The sequence below is a fragment of the Convolutriloba macropyga genome, chromosome 3, assembly GCF_964194025.1.
Source record: "Convolutriloba macropyga chromosome 3, txConMacr16.3, whole genome shotgun sequence".
Lineage (NCBI taxonomy): Eukaryota > Metazoa > Xenacoelomorpha > Acoela > Convolutidae > Convolutriloba > Convolutriloba macropyga.
The window spans coordinates 9,958,649-9,985,091 of NC_134470.1; the positions used below are offsets into that span (position 1 = coordinate 9,958,649).

At 32.7% G+C, this 26,443-nt stretch overlaps 2 protein-coding genes across 2 annotated transcripts in view; one reads left to right on the plus strand and one right to left on the minus strand.

Moving 5' to 3' along the window:
* Window positions 1-24,512, minus strand: part of LOC142335916 (uncharacterized) — a 112,649-nt gene extending 88,137 nt beyond the window's left edge. Inside the window, exons 1-3 of the mRNA XM_075384299.1 lie at window positions 24,303-24,512; window positions 21,123-21,287; window positions 15,238-15,405 (exon numbers count right to left, since the gene is read on the minus strand). Of these exons, the coding sequence (XP_075240414.1) occupies window positions 15,238-15,405; window positions 21,123-21,287; window positions 24,303-24,362 (393 nt within the window). The 5' untranslated portion in view covers window positions 24,363-24,512. The remainder of the gene's footprint in view (window positions 1-15,237; window positions 15,406-21,122; window positions 21,288-24,302) is intronic.
* Window positions 7,049-14,758, plus strand: LOC142336847 (uncharacterized). The gene is made up of 3 exons (XM_075385800.1): window positions 7,049-7,189; window positions 8,364-8,523; window positions 14,406-14,758. The coding sequence occupies exons 2-3, from the start codon at window positions 8,364-8,366 to the stop codon at window positions 14,549-14,551; spliced, it is 306 nt and encodes a 101-aa protein (XP_075241915.1). The 5' UTR covers window positions 7,049-7,189; the 3' UTR covers window positions 14,552-14,758.
* Window positions 24,513-26,443: the final 1,931 nt, after the last annotated feature.

A 26,443-nucleotide genomic window follows, 5' to 3' on the forward strand; every position in this document is an offset into this window, starting at 1 on the left:
AATTTCATCGACATTTTTTTCATTATATAATTGGTAAGTTTATTGGTAAGCCTCATTTTTTTGAGCACAAACAAAATCTTTTGGATCTTTTTAGTTTGTTTTCCCAGTACGCTTTGCACTCTCAGAATAGAAAGACGAGTCAAACAATTATCAAATACAAAAAAATTCTCCTAAACTTTCGTGTTTGGAAAGAATTGAGCTTTAAATTTTTTTTGACTTAAATCGAATTATTTCAGCTGACTATAAGCTATTTAAAAACTTTTCCGTAATTTGTCCTATGACAAATTATTACAATCATGCTCTAAGATACGTTTTAATAAAATCTGGACATCTTTTGTCGTTTGTGCTCCCACCCCAATTTAGTGGGTGCATATTATTTGCACCCCCAGACGCACGCGCCATATTTTTACATAACGATTTACCATGTATTGACACGTGCTCTGTAACTGGGGGGAGCACAACGTATTTGGGGGGCAAAAACGAAAAAGATCAAAATCTGGAATAATTTCTTTAATTTGGCAATAACATTTGATTTTTATAACAAATTCTGGTAGCATTCTGGTGAATTGATTTCAATACGCAGTTCTCATTTTGACGAAATTAATCCTTAAAATTAACGCACGTTTGGTTATAAAACAATTTTTTTGCTAGCTAACTGCTATTAACTTTTAATATTTTTTATCGAGATGGATTTTCCAAAATTGCAAATTTGTACAAATCCAATACTAAAAAATTTTCGTTGGAAAATAACAGAATCCAGTCTAAAAATTTAAAATTTTCGAAATCTAGTGATCAATTGTGACGCGTTCAACAAGGGCCCAAATATTAATAATCGATCGGCTGTCAGAGTTCACACAAAAACTACTGAATCTTTTCCATTAACGCCCCCTCCCTAGTTTTTTGGGTGCATATTATTCGCACCCCAAAAACGCACGATTCAAATTTTTACAAATTGATTAACAATGTAATGACGTGCTCTGTTATCGGGGGTGGATAACGTACTGGGGGCACAAACGGAAAAATCCAAACTCCTCATGCGCCGAGCAAATTTAACACAAAGCCATGCATTTTGAGCTAACCAAAATAAATAGTTTTGTAAGTCAACAATTGAAATATGCCGCTAATGTAGCATCGTAACGTCAGTAAGAAATTGATTGAAGTTATACAGACACACGGGAAAAATGACTTGTACTAAAAATTAGTAGATCGAAAAATGCAGTGCTTAATGAGTTTTCGATTCATTAAATCTATGCAACAAAGTAATATCTGACACTATATACACTCTTTTCTGACACTAAAACTTGTACGTTCATGTTTCAAGTTGAGGTTGCTTGCTTGAAGTTACTGAGAAGTTCTGGCGTTTATCGGGAACCACGAAGCGGTCCGAGATAATAAGTCTGAATTTCGGAGTGACTTCCGCAGAGTCACTTAAGCTTGCTTAAAACACAAAACGCGCACGTTTTAAAATGAAATAAGTCAACGGAAGTCAGCTTCTGGCTAATTAGGAACTTCTGGCATTTTAACTTCCGGCAATGTAGACTTTCGACGTAACGCGCACGTCAGTGTTTTAATCATTGTTTTACTGAGTTGACTTAATATCTTAGAGACAATAGTGTGTAACGAATCTTCAATCACCTTTCAAAACTTTCAAATCTTTTGATATCTCAACAATTTTGTGGAAAGTTTAGTCGACGTTTTTATAAAGACATTTCAAATTTAATTTTTGCTGGGATGCAAGATCTTAACAGACGTCTGGGCGCAGATGTAGATTCGTAGTGGGGGGGGGGGGGGCATTTATTGATTATTGACTATCAATGCAAGGTCCGAGACCTTTTTAAATTTGAAATTCTTTTTTTGGCACGACGAGAAGGAATATCGAGAACTGGAATTGTTTTTCTTCCCTGGAAAAAGAAACAGATTCCCAACAGTGCAATAAAAATTTCAATTTTTAGGTTTCGCAGAGCTCGGTACTTTTGGTCTGTTTGTTGGCACTTTCGCTTCGGTACCCAACAGCAGAAGCGGCTGGGTTCTGTATGAGTAAATGGCACTGCGATGAAAAGCAATCATGCATCGGAAACTACTGCACGAATGTCTGTATGAGCGACTCGGATTGTGAAGAATACGAGAGATGTCGGATTATAGCACATGGAATCTCAAATGACGTTGGGCTTTGCAAATATTCAAGTGTGCCACGAGAGAGCGACATGAATTGAGAAGCGAAACTGATATTTATGGTGCTTTTTGAATAACCCTGAGCTAAGTCTCATAAAAATTTTTTATTGTGATTTTTACAACATTTTGTCAAGAATTTTGAAAATCGCATCTAATAAACATTTCATCATTAAATTCAGAGTATGATTATGAACATAGACTGAACAGAGACGAACTGAACATAGACTGAACAGAGAGTCTTTAAAGTGGCAATTATATCTTTTCATAGTCTCTCTAACAGTTCCTTTCTTATCATATAGTGTCGCTTCATGATTTTATTATTAAGATTTTTTAAATCGTGTGAGCTCTCATAAGATGACGTTTTGACTTGCCCGATCAGATTATTGTCTGATAAGAAGATGCATTTTCATGATTTATAAAAGACCAACATACGAATTTCATGATCCGTTTTTTTTACATTGGGGTAATAAAGACCCCGGTCATTCCAGAATTTTCACCAAGTAAGGTCAGATAAAAAACTCTCAATTAAGATGACCTTTTATCCTATTGTTGTTGGATAAGAGGATGCATTCCCTTACAGGTATCCTGTAAGATACCCTTGTAAGGTATTTGTGAGATCTTACAGGATAACAATTCCCGAGTCACTAGGGGAGTACATGAATAGAATATAGCCATAATAAAAACACAGAATTTAAATATCATGAATCAGTGCTGCCTCACTATAACCATATGATCACAGAGTGGACATTGAAAACCCAAATAAAAGAAAAATTATAATGACAGCGCGTGAACCATTTTTGATCGAAAAACTGTATAAATTTTAAAAACTGTTATATAGACAATCTGGTTTGCAATTTGATCTAAAGATATATAAGAAATTCAGAGGCTGAAAATAGCTTAAAAGAAAACTCGCCACTGAAGTGTTGATATGAGCGGATTTATCTCCGTTGGTACTATACAGCCAGGTCTACTATGCCTTCGCTCCAAAAATGACAAAGTGACATATGGAATCCTAGTCACACTCATTCTCCTTATCGAAGAATCCTGGCAACAGTAAAACTGAAAAAAAGTAAGCTCGCTAATCTGAGTGCGAAAATAATGTTCCAACTGCATTTCAACCTAATTTTGCCCGACAAAAACCAAAGTCGATCTTTTGAAGCAAAAGTAAGAATTATTTCACCACAGTTTATAAATTCATCAGCTCCAGAGCATTCAACTGATTTAGCTAAATTTCAAAAAATATCAACCTCAGAGAAAAGCTGGGTCTTTGCCAATTTAATTGAGGTTTTTTACACAATCCGAAGTTTTTGCGGTCATTTTTTTGACAATGAGACTTTTTTCAAACTTTTCTTTTTTTAATGTCACTGAAAAGTGAAACTGAAGTGTGGTTTGAGAAAATCGGGAGCAGAAAATGCAGAGAAAAAATGAGAATATTTAGAGCATGGTTTTTTCCACTTGCTGCTAAAGTAGAGTGACGAATATATGTTTAGAAAAACTTCAGATCGCAAGCTTTTTAATTTCCACCAATTTTTTCCCTTTCTGCTGTTTTTTGTTGTCATGTGTTTAAAACTTATTCTCCTTTATGACCAGTTCCTCTTGTTTTCTACCGAGGAGAAAAAACCCATAAAGTAGATCTTTTGATAGTGTAATGTTTTTTAATGCAAATTCAATTGTTTTGACATATGATGGGTTCCTATTTTTTGTTCATTTTTGCTTTCTGACGCATTGCCGCTTAGTGGGATAAGAGGCAGTTCAAGTATTTTTTCTAATGAAGAATAATTTATTCCATTAATTTTTTAGTTATTGTTTTCAAACTCTATTTGTTAAGAAAACTCAATTCACTAAGAGTTAAATCTAATTCACTGCCTCAAAAATTGTCTCTGCAGCAAAACGAAAACCGCAAAATGAAAAAATACGATTATCTGAAAAATAAGAAAAAAAATAAGTTTTAAAAACAGATTTCTCGGACAAACCTCATCATTCAAACCATCTAGTATAGGTGAGTCCAAGAGCAAGCAAAAAAATGAAGCTTTTCATTTAACAAAGAGGACAAGGGAGAATATTGGTTAAGGAAATGCTAAAGAGAATTTGATTGGTTTCAGCTTTTAATAAAAAGCTAAGCAATTTTTTGTACATTAGTAAAAAAAAGTTCACATCGACACTAAACTTTCTTATGAAAAACCCTGTAATGTAGGAATCCTTTAAAAAAACAAATAAAACAATTGGGCCTATCTAGCTAAAAACGATATAAAGAAAGAGTAGACGGGTTAATGAAGTCTATTTGCAGAGATTTCAAAAGAATTTTTTTTTCGTTAATTTAATGAGAAATAAAGGAGAAAGTTCTATAAAAGAAACTGCCCAAATCAAAAGTTTACAAGGCTAAGCTACATTTAATTTAAAAGGCTGTTTACTTACCAACTTATTCTACTTTTGGGTTGATTGAATTGTTGAAACAAATTGTTGGTGATGAAGAGGTCTCTGTAATTTGGAAGTAATTGAAAAATGTTCAATGATCTTTTCAAGTTTTTTACAATAATTGATGTCTTTATAAAAAATCTAAAGTCAGCAATTGTTATAAACGACAGAAATAACCTTCAATAGAAGTCTAGGTCTAAGATTATGGGTCGGTGTTGACAAAAAACTTAAAAGACTAAAAGCAAAGAAGATAGGCTAAGAAGTTCCACACAATGATTCTGTGCAAACTCAACCTTATCAAAGAACACCAAAAATTATATTCTCTATAGTCTTCGATATAAAACTGGCTGTAACTTGAAAACTCATTTTGTGGTACAAAATGGGATAAAAGTAGCTGAAGTTATCTGATTCGTTTCCAATTTCTCTTATACGTAGCAACATATTCGTCCCAAGGCTCACGTTGCCTTGCTATCGTTGATACTAGGGTTTTATCTGTTTAAAAACCTACTGAATGAAACACCAACCACGACGCTTCACACGCTTCAGTTCTGAAGAGCACAAGAATTCTGTTCGCCAATTAAACATTAGAAAAATTTGCAAAGAAATTTTGAAAGTATACGGCCGTTTTTAATATCAAACTTGTCAAAGGCCATCTATCAATTACTTGCAAAACCAACTTGAAAGGGCTGTTGATTGAGTTATATTTCATAGTGAACGATGTATGGTTTCTATTTAAAAGCTCATGAATTAGAGCACCGGATAGGTATCGTTGTTACAATTACAATTCCGAATATAAACACAAAAGCCGTCTTCAACTAATGAGTATAAATTACAAAGTAAATTGCACGAAAAGTTAGGCTTAGGGTAAACATTCGTATGATAGGCAGCTCTTTTAATACATATAAAAAATTTAACAAATTTTTTTTAAATTAAAAGAAAAACTAGCTTTGGTGTAACAAATATACAATCTTGAAAACAACCGAAATGTTGACAAAAGAGCTATTTTCATTACACAAATCAAGTTAGAGAATAATGATGCTGATGTCTATTTCGGTAGGAAATTTTCAAACATCTTTCAAAAATAAGTAAAACAATGTTGTTGTCAGATTTAGCTGACGGAACTCTCAAACAGCTCTTCATCTTTGCTGCCAAGTTTCTTCAAAGTTAAAGAAGACCTGTCAACAGGCAAGCTCTGATAATAAAGCAACAACTAAAAAGTTTTAGAATTTTTCATTAATCCTATGGTTGATTCTTGAAGCTTGCGGTTTGCAAATAAACTTTTCTAAGATTTAACATAAAGAGCTCTGTGAGAAATATTCTCATCGTCTCCAGATTGCTAAAATCGTATCATCTGTCAGCAAACAAACTTATGTCTGCCAACTCTCTGATTTGTTGTTTGCTGCCGTCAACATTGTAAACTTTAATTATAAACATAGGGATGCAGTGTGAAATACCTGAAACAAGTATCCGTCAGCACTACAATACCTTTAATTTTCGGCTTTCAAAAGAGAGCTTCGATGAAAATTTGTACTAGATATTCTTTGAAAAATTTGATGTTCGAAGAAACGTTGGCTGATGATTAGTCATCAGCTTAGCAGAATCGATTCAGTTTTGGCAGAATTGAATCAATCAAATGTTGCAGGCAAAAAATCTCATAGCACGCTGTAAAAAAGTGTATGAAGCTTAGTTGACAGAACATTTGAAATCAATTGAGGGAAATCTCTTTTACTAAGAATAACTATTAATTGTCTGCTTTTGAGGAAGCAGAACTAGCGGAAAAAATTTAAGTGAAGTAATGTTGGATAACTTTATTTTAAGCTCACAATAGGGAGATGAGTTTATGGTCAGTGGCTATAAGTTGTTTAGCTACTTTCTAATGGGCGATATATTTCGCAATCTAGATTGAATGCTATCACTTGACAGCCGGTACAACGTAGAGGGATTTAAGTCTGTCCTTTAGTTATCAATTTATCAAATTTTTTAGTTTTGTGAACATTTAAACTGATTTGAATATGTTTGTTTAGTTTCCGCATTAGTGTTTTTCTCGTTTAATTATTGGTAATTAAGTAAATTAAAAAGTTAACTCATGTCTATAAATTCTCCTAACACAGTCTTAATATCAAAAAAGTTTGCGTAACCGTTTATGGTACAACTTTTCACAAAGAAGCACAAAAAACATAAAAATCTTCATTATTATTGGCAAAATTTAGCAGATTTGACACCAATTTTTTATTTACCACAATTTCTTCTTTTTGGAGAAAATCTTAAGGTATGCAATCATAGTTCACAGAGTAAAATGGGCGTAAAATGGGGAGTCTCAAAACTATATAAGACTTTTGGTCTCTTTGCCTCAATTGAAAAAAACTTCGTAAAGTTTCGCATCAAACTTTAGTAAACGCTCGAATCTAATTGTTTGAACTTAATCATCGAGCTTAGCAAACTGATTTGTTTACTCAATACTACAACATGGAGCTTATTAATTGATTGTTATTGGCAGCTTGATCATAAGCAATCTTATCATCGCTAAAGGAAAGACAAATTTGCATTTTTATTTCACGTTTTTGCCCCACTGGAAAAGAGATAGTTATATCTCACTCGAAAGGTAATTTCCTGATAATTTTTGCTTGTTTTTGTTCTCCATTTAGGGTACAGCAAAAAGAAACAAATATATCAGCAAAATTTTGTTTTTTGGGCACACATTTGGATTCATTATGTACAGCTCAAAATTGGCAAACGCGTCATTTTATCAACAAAACTTATTAGATTAAACACAAAAACCGCTCCCAGTCGACTCCGATTTGCAACAATTTTGCAGAGTCTTGCAACACGATGCATCATCATACACAACTTTCTTGCAAAATCTCGCAAGATCTCACAAGATAACCTTCCATTTAGCAAAAAAGGAAATAATTAAGACATGCTCGAGCAGTATTAGCTTAAATTAAGAACGCTGTTTCTGTTTCAAGGGTTAAAAAGTGCAAACGCTTGCTGAATACCACCCCAATAGGTTATTTAACTACGCTGAATTATAAGAAATTTTTCATGTTCTGAACATTGAATTTTTTTGCTCGTTTTTTGGCATCGTCGCCCTTATCTTTTTTTGTTGGAGTGAAACGTATTGCGTAAGGATAAAACATTACAAACGCTTTCTCCCGGTTCCTCAAAATATTCAGCTGAGTCCAAAATATTTAGATTTGGATAGTCCAAACTTGGTCAACATTGAAACGAAAAAAGCATCCTTTAACTTTAGGACGTAGTCGTCTCAAGCAATGAGCGGAGAGACTTTAGATCAAATACAAAGCTACAAAATCGGGCATTTCATGAGGATTGTATTGCAACGTATTTATTGGCATTGGAAGCCTGACTCTTTTGTTTGATTTGCACGTCCGAAATGTTTCCTAAATACTATTTATTTGATTTGTTTATGACACACACTGATGAGAGTTTGGATCTATTCGTCTAATCTCCCCTCCCCCACCATATATAATTTACGACCACAAATGCACGTGCCATTTCTGCATAGTGAATTTAACAAATCATAAATTGTTAGTGGGGAGCATAAAACACTTGGGGGGATCGAATAATTTCGCGATTAACCAAAGTTGTTTAAAGAGATGTCTAAGTAATTTTTAGACGATTCAGGTGAAAAAAAAATGTTTTAAAAAATCAAACTTCGATGACAGTTTTTGACATCTCACAATAACAATTGACTATAAATTATTTACACCCACTAGGCTGGGGGTGGGGCACAGATGAAGAGGATCCGAATGTTTTAGATGAGCAGTGAACTGATGACAAAATTTGCAATTTTGACAGTTTTCCTCGCTGCAATTTTCGAGAAAAGTGAGCCGACTTTCTGCACAAGACATTCTGAGTGTCCTAAAGATTTCTTTTGCCTGCGATACTGCTGTGGAACATTTTGCTACACTGAATTAGGTACGATCTAATGTTTGCAGAAGTACGGTGCACAAAATGGGAAAAATTATGCATGCACCATGGGAAAATAGGCACAGACAGGCCTATTATACAAGCAGTTAAAATATCGAAAATACAATTCAAATGAGCCAAAAATTGGCGAAAGCTTCAGAACGAACTTTGATTTTTCAACTGTAAACAATGATATCTGAAGGGAAACACGAACAAGTAAAATAATAGTATATTATATTATAGTATTATAGTATCGTAGTATTATAGTATAGTATTATAGTATCAGTTTCTATGTCCATAAAATATGCATGATTTTAATTTAGAAGTAAAATTTCTTCAACAAATATTTAAAATTATTTGACTGTGGTTAGCATATTTGGCCGCTGATCAATTTGAAGTGTCTCTTATTTGCATGAAAGATTGAAATTATGGTTGTAGAAACAATATATTTAATCACAATAGAAAAATATTCACAGGAGATTATGGTTAAAATTTCTAATCAGATTCGCAACATTCACTAAAAACAGGCAATTTGGAAAGACTAAGTCTAGACTACCGAGGAAAACTTTAATCTACTTTTTCTAAAAAGTAAATACAATTCTGATTTCATTTATGAAAACAAAGCAAGTCATTTTACACAAAAAACTTTACCAAAAACATGGACCTTGTTATTTTATATAAATGGGCATATATTTTGTGTTAATCTGAACAAAACGAAGTTTTTCGCACCATTTTCTGAAAGAGGAGGAAAATTCCAAAATAAATCTAGCTTTAACCAAGCCAGCTGTTTTATACTGTGTTAGACCACGTACATGTTACTCCGTTAATTTGTGCCATCCAAATTTTTGTGGAAATATTGAACTATATGTTTGTTTATCGAATAGAAAACCATAAGTTGGCAATAAAATTTTGTTTTCCTATGACTCGAATATATTTTGAGCCACCATTGCCATCAATTGGTGTAATTTTCAAATACTTTTAACCACACATTCAATAACCAACACTTTTACAGTATTCATAACAAGAAATTTAGATCTAAGGGGGGAAAATATTATTTTGTTTTTATAAAATTTATTTTATGTAAAAAAAAGGTTTTTCAAAGAGTACTGTCGCCAAGTCATGTACAAAAAGTTGGTAGATCTCATACCTGATTTTCACCGGATGGGATCCAATGTTTCGCTATAATGAATTCCACTCAATATCAGAAAACTTTAGATAAATAGAGCTTACGATTTCGCAATGTGCAATCTAAATTGCAGGTGACCTTCTTCAGATCTTTCAAAAGTAAAAATATTTTATCGCTCATTGAAACAAAAATTTTTCAACAATCATTGCATAGAAAGAGATTCAGTTCTCTAGAACAAGTACAATCCATTTGAAAAAGATAGAGATAGAACTGAGAATTTAAACTAGCAAACTTCGAATTATTTTCTCTATTTCCGCAAAAAAATTGTCCCTCACTTTCTTAGAATACAAATTAAATATTAGTCTGTTAACTAACAGTGAACAAAAAAATGGTCACATAAAGGGAACTTATAGGAATAGTTGGTAAACATATTTTCGCTAATTTTTCAACATATAAGCCAACATTTTGAAACTTTGTAAGGCAATACAGCCCAAAGGATGCAAAAACCTATTATTTCTCAAAACTCCGGGTTGAGTTCATTTTCAAATAGTTTTGCTAATAATTTGATCAAATAAACATTTTTTTTCAAAAAAAGAAAACTAAGTCAAATTTATATCATCTACGTTTGATAGATCTACCAGGTCGGATCCAAGAATCTGAGAGAAAACAGTGAAATTTAGTGAAAATAATTGCAAATGTTTCAGGAATTGATTTCAAAAATTTATGTAAAATTCAACAAGGAGGCTCAGTGATATGTATTGACACATAAGTTTCCGACTCCACTCATCCACATTCTTGGCTTAAGAAAAGACAAAATGAAAAAGTTCGAGATCAAAAAAACTGTATCCTCGGTGGTACATGATCAATTGTCAAATACAGAAAGACATGTATACCATTAAGATCACTTCTTTTTATTTCAATAGAATGGATAAAACTGAACGGCTCAAAACATGTAGTTTAAAATAAAAGCTAATACTGTTTCTCAGGCGGAACAAAAACTATTTTACCAACGTTTCGCCAAACATAATTTATGAGATTCGATCAGAATTCAGATTCTTGTGGCTGCAGACCGAGTAACGATTTTGTCGTTCCTGTAACATCGACTTATAAGTATCTAATTTGCAGGAGCGTTATTTAGTTTCAACAAAACTTTGCATTTGCATTTTGACTTTATCACATGTGTGCTGAAATAATTTTACAGAGTGAGACGAGTCAAGAATGATAAAATCACGCAATTGACCTTACCGCTTCTCCCACACCCCGGCATTTGACCTCAGGTAGAAAATTTTAGCTGCAGAGTTTTCAAGGTCACCAAAAAAGTCTCTTTGGGTTCCTTGCATTCGGAAGCAAAGGAATTAAGAAAACTAAAAGGGGCAGTACAGCTCCAGAGTTCCAACACAAGGAGATGACGAATATAAGAATTGAATAACAACATTTTTATGTAAGCAACAATTTTCAACAGTGGACACAGCAAAAACTTAAAAAGAAAACATAACTTTGCATCCATTATAGAAACACGTTTTAAAATTACCAAAAGAATCTGATGACTGCTATGCAAAACGATATAAGACAACAAAGGCAGCAAAAGAACAATAATTATGGCAAAGCGTTTATTATTTCAAAAAACGACGTGTTGAGTCATACAAAATAATCTGCTAACAATAGCTCTAAAAACTGTGAAGCCAATAACCATTACATTGCTGAAATTAAGTTGCCAGACAACAACAAGCTCAATAAACGTGGAAAAACTCAGAAATTTTGGATCAATTTACTATAATACGAAAGTGATAAATTCATATAATTTCTTTAGCTTCAGTTTCGAATTCCAAATAGTGCAATAAGGCAACTTATTAGCGACACTAAAAATATTACTACAAAATAAATCAAAAATACACGCAAAAATTGAAAATTTTCCGTTACATATAGTGTTAAAGCCGCTAAAAATAAAAACCGTTAACAGAAATTGTTGGAAAGGTTTTTGTAAGCCTTAGTATAAAAATCACAGAAGCATCTCATATTGAGACTCAAAAATGAACTACACAAAAATGAGACCAATATTAGCAGCTCTATCGCTTGGTTTGTTTAAATCAAAATGGCTTAATTCGTCGTAATGGGAAAACAATTGCACAACTTTTAAACTAAATCGAAAACGGCGATAAAAGTAAACAAAAACAAATAAATTGATAAATTAGTTTCAATTATTTGAAAAAAACGTTAAAGAATTGCATTTCGCAATGCTTTATAAAATATTAGAAGTTCAATTATCCATCAATGTATTTTAAGTCTTACTGAACGTCAAGCCTTAATCAGTACTGATTCAGTGAAATTGCAGGACTTGCTTCAGTACTTTCTCAGAGCTCAGATGATGTCAATTTTTAGAATTGGCACGTCTTAAATCAAATCTTAAATCTCGACAAGTCTAGAGTCAAATCTTGGCCAAGACTTGAAAAGTCTTGACCAGGACTTGACAAGTAAGTTTTGATCAAGTCTTGGCCAAGACTTTATAAGTCTTGTGCAAGTCTTGACGAAGATTTGGCAAGCCTTGGATCAAGTATTGAGCACGGTGAGCTGCCACTTACAGTGTCCAGAATAAAAAAATCTCCAAAGTGAAACAAGAAGCACAAGACAACACGAGAACTTCCACGAATTTCACTTGATAGAGAATGAAAAAAAATTCAGATATCACACAAAGATACCGGTTAAAGCCATTGAAAAAAAGTTGGTTTTGGAGTGATTATGCAGAATATTTGAAGTCAGTATATGCTCAATTCAGAAATAGTTTGGTCAGATTAGCAATTTTCTCAGAAAAATTTTCTAACCAATTTTTGCTAATTTTGAAATGCAGTATTTATAGATAACTTCTTCTTTTAACTCTACTTTGACTAACTGCTCAATAACCAAGACTTGTCAAATCTGGGCCCAGACTTGACTCAAGACTTCCTATGTCTTGGCCCTGACTTGACTTATACTTGACAAACTTTGAGCAAGTCTTGTCAAGTCTTCGCAAGTCTTATGACTTGAGAGAAGATGTGATCAGTACTGATTTCTGAATTCAAGACGTGTATTTCACTCGAGAAGTACTGGTCGAGGCTTGAATTTCTTTCCGGGTATTGTTATAGTTTGATTGGGTTCAAGCAGTGTTCTCGGGTTTCTTCTCGAGCAGTGTTCTCAAGCAGTGTTCTCGAGATTTTGTGCCAGTATTCTTGATAAAAAAGAAAAGTAAATTTATAAACACTGAGAAAAAATTGCAAAAAATGAATCGGTAGATTCAGCAACTCCATGTCATCTTAAAGTTGCTTTAGCAAAATCAAACGAAATTTGTGGGAAAAGGTTTTTTAAAAGGGAATAAAAAAAGTCAAATCAGCTTATTTTAACAAAAATTCAAACCTACACAGCTCCATAAAAAATGCAATTTTTTCTTAAAAAAGTTTATTTTTAATTTAAACGATTGACAGGCATTCTATTGATTCCACTCACAACTCTGTACAGTGAATATATAAATTGGAGAAAATTGACTGAACAAAAAATCAGCTCAGTTAACAGCTCCACCTCCACTAAGTGGGTTCGGAACGGAAACAAAACTTAAAAATAGTGACTGACCAGTCAAAAAATTTTTATAGTAAACCAAAAATATAGCATAATAATTCAATTATACTTGAAAGTCAGATACGATGAAGCTCATTTAAAGGCATCCCCAGGCCTAGACCTCGACTTATGAAAAGACTTTAAAAGTCTAGTAGGGGGGGCCAATATTGACTATAATTACACGGTCGAGGTTCCTAGTTAAAGTCGAGCTAATATCTTTTCATGGGTCGAGCTAAAGTCTTTTCATAACGAAGAAAGTCCAGCTAAGGTCTTTTCATGGGTCCAGCATTAGTTTTTTAATAACCAGCAAAGTCGAGTTAAGGTCTTTTCATGGGTCCACCATTAGTCTTTTCATAAGTCTGTTTTTTCTTCAAACTTCAATTTTTTTAAATTTTTTTTCCTGCTTCTCTACATACAGAAGCAGAACCGGAGCAAGACTAAATAGTTTTGCACCAGAGCCGTCCAACTTAAGAATCAGTTGGAAATCTGCCAAAAGCCTTAAGAATTTTGTAAATCTTAAGATAAAGAGTTATTGCAGATCGATTATATTACCACATTACTTGATTCTATGAAACCAGCTAGCTTAAGAGTATTGGTCCTAGTCCCATTAGCCATGAAAAAATTTCGGCGTTATTCAGTTTGTTTTCCTTCCCAATATTATGAGCTATCTTTTTTTAAAAAAATAATGCAGTTTTTTGAGGTAATTGTGGTCCTTTTGAATCGTAAAAGGTGCAAGATCATATACGTTATATGCAATATTGCAGGTAAAACGTTAATGGCTGAAAAGCAGACTTATGAAAAGACTAATGATGGACCCATGAAAAGACTTTAACTCGACTTTGTTTGCAAACATTGAGTCGAGCTTAAGTCCAGCACGAACTTTGGGTCGAGCTAAAGTCTTTTGTGAAATTTTGGGTCCAGCTAAAGTCTTTTGCAAAAAATTTGAGTCGAGCTAAAGTCCAGAATCTCTTAAAGTCCAGCTAAAGTCTTTTCATAGCTCAAATGAGTCCAGTATGGTCTTTTCATAGCACATTTTGGTCGAGCATTGTCTTTTCACGAGTCGAGGTCTAGACCTGGGTCAGCATGAGACTATAAGTATGGAAGCAGAAATGCAATGTCATTTAAAAACAATCTCAATCTCGATAACTTTATCATTTTTAATGTTTTTCTCTCAATTTAGAGTGCGAATTGGCCCATGAAAGATGTGTGAATGCCCACATAGCCTACCCAATAGACACGGGAAGGTGTCATCCTTCTTGGGAAGTACAGAGTGTGGAAAAGTTGAAATACTATCAACGCAGGAATCCACAAAATGTAATGGGATGAGTTTGTTGACTGGAATTATCCCTAGTTCTAACTTAGGGCCAAATTTGTAACAACTTTCACTTATTTTCAGCTAACCCAAAGTTATTGTTATTGATATTTATATAAACTGATCATATTATGTGAAGTTATCGATGCTAAAAAATTTTTTACTCTGAGTCAAGTATATGATTTTTTTAAAAGTTGTTCTGCCTGAGAAAAAGGGTTTTGACAAATACTTACAGTAAGAAACGGCACGCGCGCAAAAGAAATAAAAAAGAGAAAACCTGAAAACCGAAAACGTCACAAAGGCTTCAAATCGGCTGATTTTAACTTAACTTGACACATTCTCCGACCGATGTTTGCATGTTTTATGTTCAGAATTCACTTTTTCAGCTGAATCATCCCGTAAGGTAACTCCAAAAGTTATCGCATTGTCAAAATCGTGCAAGAATTTTGCAAAATTTGAGGTATTTAGACCCATTATTTTAAGCCCACTCACTTGCATCCTTTCTAGCTAGATTTTTCAAAGAATTTTTTTTTATTTTTCACTATAATTTATCTCTACAATGAAATAGTTTCAAGAACCACTCATTTGATGAACTGTGGTGCATATTTCAGGAAATAAGTAGTTTTGTTAACCACTTTATAATAGTGATAAATTATTGCGAAAAATAATAAGTACTTTCAAGAATCTTGACTTGACTGACCTTGAGACATTCGTGTTGAGTGCTGTGACATGATTGGATGAAAGTCTCCCGTTGATCAATTGCGTAATCATTCTTCACCACAGTGTTCTTCTGTTGAGCCGAGAAGAGCAAATTGCGGCAGTTGTCCAACACAGCGTAGGCGGTGTGAGTCAAGCTCATTTTCAAAGTCTAAAAATTGTTTAGCGCTCCAAAAACAAAGAAAAGGCAAAAATTTTTTTATACCTATGATAACAAGTCCTGACACAATTTTAAGAACATTTTGACGGCCATATCAAGTTAAGGTCTCACCTGCCGAAGATTGTGACGAATAGAGAAACTAATTTTGCGGATATTAATCTTTCGCAAAACTCTGTGGAAATGAACTCAAAATTTAGCTGATATCATAAATGAAATACATAATCAAAATCATCATTTGATCTGATTTTAAGTTATTGGGCACACGTGATTAACTAAGATTTTGTTTGCCTACAAAGAATTTGGTGATAAAAGTTTCCATCATGAAAAAATTTCGTAATTATGATTTGTGAGAACACCTGACAATCGGGGTATGATGAGCGTTAGCCGCAGTAGGAGCGTTGTCCTGCTATAGAACGAGTTTTAAGCTGATTGGAAGACCAAAAGAGTGACTATTTTTGCCAAGTAATTTTTGAATCATCGTTTATATTATCAATCAGCTTTATTGTTCCGACCCTCTTGAGGGGGGAGGAACTATATACTCAACTGGGTTTTTTTTTTTGTTCCGTGAATTTTCGCCGCTCGATATATTCATCGTAGAGAGTTGAGACTGGTATCATTAGAAAGCTCGTCCAGCGTAGAATATGGAATTAAAAAGATTTTTTAAAGTTTCGTTCTCTACAGGGAGTTATCGAGGTTTAAACTTCTGAGAAAAGAAGAGTGAATTCACGTTGTTTTTATTCACATTTTCCGGAATTTTTGCCTAAATTTTCGTCAATTTTGCTAAAATTTGTTTTAATTTTTAAAAATAGTGCCGTTGATTTTATTTTTGAAGACTAACAAGCATTGTTGATTATTTTGATTTAATTTTTTTGGTCAAAAAATCTGGATAAACATTTCAAAATTTAGCCTTTTTCATCAAAAACAGCACGAAATAAGCTACTTTAGTCCACTTTGATTAAATTTTCCGACAGTACACCCCCAAACAACACTCATACAATCTTTGTAGACTCAGTGGGGGGCTATTTCTACTTCAGAGTCCGCTGAGAGTGCACTGTAGTTAAAACCTTGCCGTTTTTTGCTAACTTTACTCGTTATTTATCAAAAATGCAGAATTTATTTTGAGTTTCAACTCACAAAATTATCTATATCTACAACATTCGAAAAATCAATTGTTCTTAACGGACAATAAGCATTAACAGGGCCAGTTTTGGGCCATTCTTGGACTGTTACAATCCAAAAAAAAATCGGGTTGTAATCAGTCGGTCTTTTTTTTTTAAAAAAAAAAGACTTTTTTTTAATAATAAAGAACAGAACATATCAAATCAAAGCTCGGGAGTGATAGGTACAATCAATTCGCTTGTTAAGTAGCTCCAGGCTAATGCATTTAGTTTTTTAGTTGAAAGTTTATGGTCGTTTCTTTTTTAAAAATAATTGACTTTTCAATAAATAATGGCTTAATTAACTTTTCCTCTATTTTTTCTTAATTTGTTCAACTTCCAGCTTAGTGTCAGCACAAAAAACCTGCTTCCTCTTTCTACTGAGTTAATATTTATTCTCGGTTGCAGTTTTAAGCCCGAAGTTATTGTTTTCTGGCTTTGATACTACAATATTTTAGATTTTTGTTTGTTTTGATATTTGCCAGTTTTTCACGTTTTCTAATTTTGTCACATTATCACATTATTGACAGTCCTCATGTCACCTTATTAGCATTCAAAATAAAGCACAATTGAACATATTAAAATCCTGAAAGATATAAATAATCGTTTTAACGGCCTCGACGCCTCTTTCTTGAAGAAATCAATTGAATTTTTTAATTTTGTCTTAACTGTCATTTATACTTTGTCGTTTCAGTCGTATGAAATTTCCTGTATAGTGATAGCGTTCATTGGCTTTCCACGGAAAAATAGAGGAACCGATATTCTGATATTAGCAGATAGCTGATGGCTTTCATGACTTTGAAACCCATCGTTTTCCAAAATTTAAAAAAAAAACTTTTTAACTTCGCAATTTTGTTCTTTTTATGTTTCTTTTTGTTACCCAATCTCGTTAGTTAACTACAGGTCAAATATGACATTATGGGTGTCAATGGAATAAAAGGGATTGGGGTCCCAAAACCTTTTTTTATAAGAATTTGTTATGACCTTACTGGCTTCGACACCGCTTTTTCACAAAAAAAAGTAAATTAATTTGATTTTTGTCATATTTGACGTTCTTTTTGTAGATGCAAGAAAGATTCTGGATAATTACAGGTCTCTAGGGTTTCCTTTTCATGAATAAACGATGCTATTTAAATAGCTCTTTTTGTAATTAATGCCTTTCATGACATTGAATGTAATTTTGTTTCGAAAAAAAAATTAAAAGTATTACATACTTTAGCACTTCGCTTTTCTGTCTACTTGTTACCTAGTCTTACTAAAGAGTGGCCACGTACTACATTATAGTTGTTTGAAGAAGGCGCAATCAAATATACTCTGAGTGCCAAAATTTGGCTTGACGGTTTTGACAGCGTTTTCTGGCAAGTTTCAATTGAAATTTTGTTTGTTCTTCGTTGTTCTTTTTAGCCGCTTTAAAAAATGAATAAGGGCAGGTCCTAAAGCCCTTCTATAGAAGCAGTGGTAATCGTAAATTTGTGGTAATATTAATTGATTCCTAATGGTATTTATTACTTTGAAGTTAACTGTTTCAAAAAAATAAGTTAATTTTTTTTACTTTACTGTTTTTGTTCTTTTTTGTATAATTGTTACCAAACCTTTTTATTGACTGGTCTCATATGTTTTCAGGTGATCTATAAGTTTTTTTTGTTTAGTTTCAGGTTTATCTGACGGTATGTTGACTTTGTTATTAAATTTAGTTTTTAAGAGGGACATAAATTTTTTGATGTAACTAATGTTTGTTGTTGTTGTTGTTTGATTTTGCTGTTCGTCTTGACTCGCTTTCTTAATATTGACAAATTACAGCAATCCAATGCATCAATTTTTACTCCACTGAGTTATTTGTTTTGGAGGTTATCTTATCGTTCATACAGAATTTTTTGAAAAAGACTTGAGCTTTTTTGGGATTCGCAAAAAATAATTTTTGGGTTTTTCTATCTGTTCCTCATTTGGTAGACAATTATGCCAAAATTGTGGATGGGCGGGGTCGGAACCTTATGTGCCATTGCACATTACCGAGCCGCCTTGTTTTATGTCTGCCGAAAAGCTTAAGATCAAAACTCCCCCATCTGTTAAGGGTTTTGTCTAGTTCAAGTTAACAGTGACAATTGGTTTTATGGTTTTTAACCCTATTAGGGATTTAATGCGACTGGGCGATGAAAAAGTCATATAAAACATTCTAAAGACCGAGCTTAAAGCAACTGAAGACATTAATATGCAGTTTTCAGTGCTTACCAACCTATTAAAACTTAGTATAGACAACAGCATTCAAAAAATCGATTAATTGATTATACGATTAAACGATTAATACGATCGCCGGTAAAAATGAAATGAAACTTTCTTTTTAGAGAAAAGTTTCTTCCAGGCAAAAAAATTTTGGGCCTCATTTTTCGAATTTTAACTGAGTGCAGAACAAGATTGAGACAGATTTGAAAAAAGGAATTTGAAAAAAAACGACATTATAAACTTTTTGCAATGTTCCGCTTAAATCGATTCAAAATTTGAATTGCTTTAAGAAATGTACCATCGCTTTCCGATTACCCATTTAGGGTGCAAATCAACTCTATCCGCTGCCAACACTTAATTCCTATTGGATATGAAAATTAATGAAGATTCAATATCAATGTGATCACAGAAACGTATTTTTTCTTGTTCAAATAGTGATTTAAACAATGAGGCTCGGTAATGTGCAATCGCGCATAAATTTCCGACCCCGCTCATTCACAATTTTGGCAAAATTGTCTATCAAATGAGGAACAGATAGAAAAACCCAAATTTTTTTTGGGAATCCCAAAAAACCCAAAATAACCAAAAAAAAACACAGAAAAAGCCAAGGTATTTTGCAAAAAATTGGTGTAAGAATGAAAAAATAGTCTACAAAGCAAATAAATTAGTGGAGTAAAAAATAATGCACTAGATTGATGAGATATGCCAATATTAAGAAAGCGAATTAAAACAAACAGCAAAATCAAACAACAACAAGAAACATAAATTACATCAAAAAATTTATGTCCGTTTTAAAAAACAAAACTTAATAAGAAAGTCAACATACCATCAAATAAGTTATAAACTAAACAAAATAACTCATAAATCGCGAAAAAGATATGTGTCCAGTCCATAAAAACGTTTGGTAACAATTAGACAAAAAGAATAAAAACAGTAAAGTTAAAAAAATTTTTTTGAAACAATTAACGTCAAAGTAATGAAAACCATTAGAATTGAAGAAAAACATTCTAAAAAATTTTTGATTAGCAATACATTTATAGAAGGGCAATAAGACCTGTCCTTATTCAATTTTTTATGCGGCTAAAAAGAACAACAAAAAGACAATAACCAAAAATTCGACGAAAACTTGCCAGAGACCACTATCGAAGCCATAAAGCCAAATTTTTGCCCTCAAAATTTGTTTGATTGCGCCTTCTTCAAACACCAATAATGTAGTATGTGGTTTTTCATAAACGAGACTAGGTAAGAAGTAGAGAAAAATGAGTGGCCAAAGTAAGTAATTTTTTTAGATTTTTTCGAAACAAAATCACTCCCAAAGTCCGAATGTTATAGATTTTCCGAATGTTATAGATTGAGATAATTTGTTAGTTAAAAACTCAAAAATAAATTCTGCATTTTTGATATTCAACTAGTAAAGTTAGCAAAAAGGACAAAGTTTTAATTACAGAGCACATTCAACAGAAGTTGAAGTAATAATAGCCCCCTTTTGAGACAACAGATATTTTACCATTGTTTTTTTGGAGTTGTACTTCCGGTAAATTTAATCAAAGAGGACTGAAGAGCTTATTTTGTGCTGTTTTTGATGAAAAAGTCTGAATTTTGAAAAATTTAGCCCAAATTATTGACAAAAAAATAAATCAAAATAATCGACAATTCTTTTTGTCTTTAAATATAAAATCAACCACACTATTCTCACAAAGTGTAAAAAATTTTAGCAAAATTGACGAAAATTCAAGCAAAGATGTGAATAAAAACAACGGAATACACTCTACTTTTCATTGACGTTTAAACCTCGATAACTCCCTTTAAAAAACGAAAATAAAAAAATCTTTTTAATTCCATATTCTGCGCTGGAGGAGCTTTCTAATGATACCATTCTCAACTCTCTACGATAAATATATCGATCGGTGAAAATTTTCTGAACAAAAAAACCCATTTGAGTATATAGTTCCTCCCCCCTCAAGAGGGGTTGGAACAAAAACATTGAATGAGCTGGTTTGGAGGGAATTCTAGGTTTACAGTGGAGGTTAAATCTTGTTTACTAGTCTAGTCCTAACTACTAAAGGCAGTTTGAGCAAAAAAATTTTTCTCAGAATTATTTGCTCCTGTTTTCATTGCTGGTAAATGTAACTAATTGTGCTGTCCTATATTAATGAAGATTTCATTTCATTAATTTTTTTCGCTAAATGGCTTTAACTTTACAAATGAATTTTTCTTTATAAAAATTTTTAGAAAATAATGATTCAAGATCTTGCAATGTTCTTGCAAGATGAGCTCCCAGATCTTACGTCATGAAAGATAAAAGTTAATTGCAAGTATCAAAAATTCAACCTTATCGTCTAGTCTTGAGGCTATTTCCCTTGCAAAGTCACATACAGTCTGCGCCAGCTGTAGTATCTGCTCACAAATTGCAATCGAATCTGGATCTCTATCATCGTTTTCATCTTCTTGAGTATGCGAAGACAAGAGATGGTTTTGTAAAATGAGTCTTGATATCTGAAACAAGCCACCTTCAAAATATCTGCCATTGTCTAATTAAATTATTACCTGAAAAGGAAATTTGGACGATAATGGTTGTTTTAACTAGTTCATAATTTTGGGCGTAGTTTATAACAAAAATTGCACACGAAAAGCATTGACAACCACTGGAACGTTTTTCATCGGATAAGTCATAAATAATTATTCAGTCAGTGTTTTGCGGATATTGGTTTTCAATACAATTTGTGATATATTTGCAGCAATTAATTCATCATAATCTTAACACACTAAACGAATAGCGAATGGGCAGTTTTTCTTCTAAAATGGTCACTGGCAGAAATGCATTACATGCAGCTTTTCTGTGTCACCTTCCCTCCCTCCCTCTTGAAACATCAGAGAATGGCTTACATATTTGTGCAGAGATTTGGATGGTCACTTGATAATAAATCACCCGCAAGGTTTAAAATTGCAGTTCTCTGCAGTGTCAGATTATACAAGACCAGAGGTCAGATTTCCTTATATAGAGTGCCAGATTTTTTTAAAAAAAATGCAAATTGTGTGTTTTAAGAGGCTTGTTGAAGAAGCTAACGTCACTTCAAAATCCTGACTTAGAGCTCAAAACGCTACGCCAAATGTAATCAGATCGTCAAAATCACCTCGCCCATAAATGAGGATACAAATGCGCGGGTTTGTGCTGTTGAAATCAAGATTTCAGTAATTTTAAAATAAAGAGAAAAATGTCGCATAAAAGTATTCAGAATGCCTGCCTATATAACCGACTAAAAGAGCACGCGAAAATAAAATCTACTTCTGATCCTCACCTTGGAGAATTGTAAGCAAGCGTGTACACAAACTATATTTATGTTCTGTAAAGTACATGTAAAATATATATCGACATAGCAAATTTCAAAAAATACAAAACGAAGATCGAAGTAAATTTGCACGAAATTTCGCAACCGCTATCACAAAAAACGGCCAGTTTTGCTAAATATGTGCATTAATTTTGGAGCCAAAAAAACTTTTTAATATGTAATTTAACAAGAAAACTAATTAAATAGTTTTTACTGAAGTGCATATCGAACAACAGCAAAATTAGACCGTCAGCAAAACTAAAGAAGAACTAAATTTGTTTGAGAACTTAAATTTTTTGCATCTTACTTTCCCGACAAAAAATGAGAACGATTTTTTTAAATATAAAATAAATACGTTGAAATAAAATGAATACTATTTTTTTCTTCATTTTTTTCTTCAAATAATTTGCAAAAAATTTCAAAGTTCTCAAAGATCTTTAATTCTTCTTTATTTATGCTGTTGGTCTAATTATCCTGTTCTTCAATATGTATTTCAGAAAAAAAACTATTTAATTTTTCATCCTAAGCGAATTTCGAGAAAAAAAATAAGATTTCTAAGATCTACGGGAAAAGATGTAACTAGGACTGAAAAAGGTTATGATTTTTATACAATAAGAACTCCTTGCTTCGTGAGCAAAAGTACAAAAGTACAAAAGTTTGGCAAAAAATAGGCCCTAAAACTTTTCTTAGTTCTGGTTTTACGCAATTGTCCCAATCTATTTTAATAAATAAATGAACTTCGGATAAATTATGATCTTTATTTATCACTCATTTATTTGCTTTGAATTTTTCGGAGAAACATTGACTAGCTTAACGAAACAAATAAATTGTATGAGTAGGGTGGGACAGCAGATGCGGTATGAGTAAATTTGCGGTTCAAGTCGATTTTGGGGATTTTCGTATGCCTTTTTGTTTTTTGTTCAGTCTACAATTTTTCATTGGTAGCTGAGTAATCTAACCAGATCTAATGTTCAATTTAAGTGCTTCATAAACTTTCAAAAACTGAACAATATTAAAGTCTTTTCCTCATTATTGATTCTGTTACAATGATTTATAACGCCAAATAAGATATTGGTGGCTAATTTTGCGGCAATCTATTGAATTATTTTTCCTTTTATAGGGTATGCGAAAAAAGAAAATATTTCGAATTTTTTCACTTCCTTGGCACAAATTTTTAGCATAAACTTTACATTTAACTTGCCCTTAGCATAATTTTTCATCGATATCAGGGATTGCTTTAACAATTCAAGAAACATCTATTGTTTTAAAGCCACTACAAATAATGTATTTTCAGGCAAATAAGTATATACGCAAAGTGAAAAGGTCATCGAAAGGAAAACAAACTGAAAAGTTTACCCTCATTCTGTTGAGAAACATAAAATTCGAAAACTTGTTTTCTCGAAAGTTCAATTTTTTGGGAGATTTCTAACGGGACTACTTTTTCATCTCTCTGAAGGATATCTACAAAAGGCTCAAAAAAGGCAAAGGTAGCATAAAGTTCTGAACCCCCAAAAAATATGGCGATTGGAACAAACAAAAATTTAAAAACCTTTTCTTTGTAGCTTACAAAAGAAGAAAAACATTAATGGAAACTGCAGCTATTTTAATTGATCTTTCCTCGCATACTTTTTAACATTTTACCGTTTTGAGAATTTTCATTTCATGTTACCAGCAGAGAAAAACAGATGTTTCGAAGTACTTGTTGATATAGGAACCGAGCGCAAATTAGGCGAATGCGAATTGCGCTCGATTTCTTTATCTACAATTACTTGTCAGAGGCCCGTAAAGTTATTGGCTATCCTAGTCTTAGTAGATTCTGGGGGATCGTTGAGAGTATCTTAAGGTAGTTTATTTCTATTCGACGATTAATATGCCTTAAAGAAATATCCCAAAATATCTTTGTTTAGCAAAGAATTAAACTAAACATATCATACGTGAAAACTAATTCATTGGTGAAGTAGTGCATAAAAAATTTATGACTACAAAAAGAAATTTTATTCAACACTTCCAAAAATATTCTTCGCAAAAACGTTTAGAACAATTTTAAATCGACTGCCTTGGTCGCTTTTTTCTCCCAAGAACAAAAAGTTGTTGACATAATTTTCAGGTTTCAGATATTTCTCCTTGTATCTTATAAAAGCGGTAAATTATACACATAAAGAGAAACATGAAATGCTTTTACCAGTTTGGCAAACTGCAGATAGTGGTCACGTGCGTTTTGGGTTTTGAACAGCTCCAACATTCTATCAATTTCTTGAATGGAAATCAACGTCTGATTTTATCACTAAATTTGATATTGAAGTTGTAAATTTTTTGTAAGCTGAGTCAGAAATGAATTATATTCAACTCCAATGGTATAAAATTTAGATGGTATAAATAAACTTTAGTTGTAAAACTAACAGTAGCTTGAAACAACGTATAGTGTGTATAAAGCCATGCGCGTCTATGCATTAAAAAGTCAATAACTATAAGCGTGTTTGAAGTGTAGCATATGTTTTGATAGAGAATTTGTTTTTTTAAATTAAAAATTGACAATGGCTAAACTTACTAAACTAAAAAGAGCTTAGATAGTGAAATCTTTTTGAATATTTGATTTGGCTTGCAAAAATTAATCATAATTTCGGATATTCTTCGAAAAAAATTGTCGGAACAGCGCAGCCATTAAAAAAGAAATTAGGAGCAATTATATGAAAACTATCTCGGTGAGCGTTGAAAAACACTATCTAACTTTATCAATCACAGAACAATCTTTTAAAGAAAACTTGGTGACAAAAATGCTCAAACATATGGTCGAAAAATACTCGAAATGAGCGTCTAACCGAAATTTTCCCCTTAAATATGGATAGTTTGTGTTTTTGCACTTCCCACAAAAGCGGTTTTTGTTTTGTAGGTAAACTCAACTCTGTTAGTGGGATATTGCGAAAATTGATTATACAATGGACGCGTTTTTGCTTTCATATCACAATTGAAATAATTTCGTTCACCACTCCTCATGTTATTTTTTTCAAGTAATTAAAACCACTAAATTTAAAAAAAGGGGCATTCTTCGTGCTTGTTTTTTCAAGTAATTAAAATTACTTCTATCAAAATAATCAAAAAGAAAACATTTTTCAAATAATCAAAATTAAAATATTTTGAGGTTTTAAAATAAATAAAATCAGAAATTGGTGCACTCGATTAAGCTCTTTGATTAGCTTCCCATCAGATCACCAAATCAACAGCGCTTCAGATCTCTTTTTTTTCTAGCGGTACTTTAATAAAATGTGATCATTGATCATTCTGCCCTCTAGTTGAGCGAGATGTGAATTTGTCTCCTCTCATTAGGTCGTCATTAGTTCATTCATGAAAATAACCATTGTTCAACTCACCCCTCATTGAGTGAGTCGAGTACTTCATCGGGGTTACAAATTCCAATGCTTGGGCACCGAGGTAATTGAGAACCTTCACCGTGTTTCGACGAGCAATGATGTCTAAGCTACAAGTAGTTTTTGTTGACATTCTAGTTTCATATGCAAATATCATTCTATCTAATCCATTGAGCTAGTCTGTTTAAGGGTACTGATATAGCCCGGCAGTTATCTAATGACGTAGTTACGTGTTTTATACGAAAACAATCATTAACAACAGTTATATAACCATATTATTCTTATACCAGAATAACTATTACGATCGTTAGATATGAGAATTTTGTTGCAGTTCTGAGCACTTGAAATAATGCATAAAATATTTGAGAAATTTATAATTTAATACGCTGCTTCCGTTATCACTCCATTATTGTCATTGCAAAATTCTTTGAAGAGAACGTATAAGGAACCACATTATAAAAGGAAGTTCTTCTTCTACAGAACCAGCAAAGTTTTCTGACATTCTTCAATAATCATGGTGGTATCATCTATAATATCAAATTTTAGAAAAAAAACTTTAGAAATTTTAGAAATTTGAATTCCCCCTATTACCCGCGTAACTACAATCACAGCAAAGCGCCACTACTAACGCGCCACGAGACCCTTACAGTCTCGCCCAGATATAATATCTAATTCACGTCCCCCTCGCCAGACACAGGTATGGGCAATTTTTCGAAAATGAATATTGATTACGATAGCCGAAGTGCTTCAAAAAATCGTCATTAGAAGGGAAAAGGCTTCCATTGAAAGACTTAATTTTATTTGTATTACCTTAGAAAATCGGAAACATTTTTTTTAAAATCGATACAAATATGTATAGACATAGATAGACATAGCAATCAAATAGACACATCAAATAGACATAGAAATTCTTTTTTTCTTAAACCAATTCAATTTAAATAATAACCATATGGTTAAA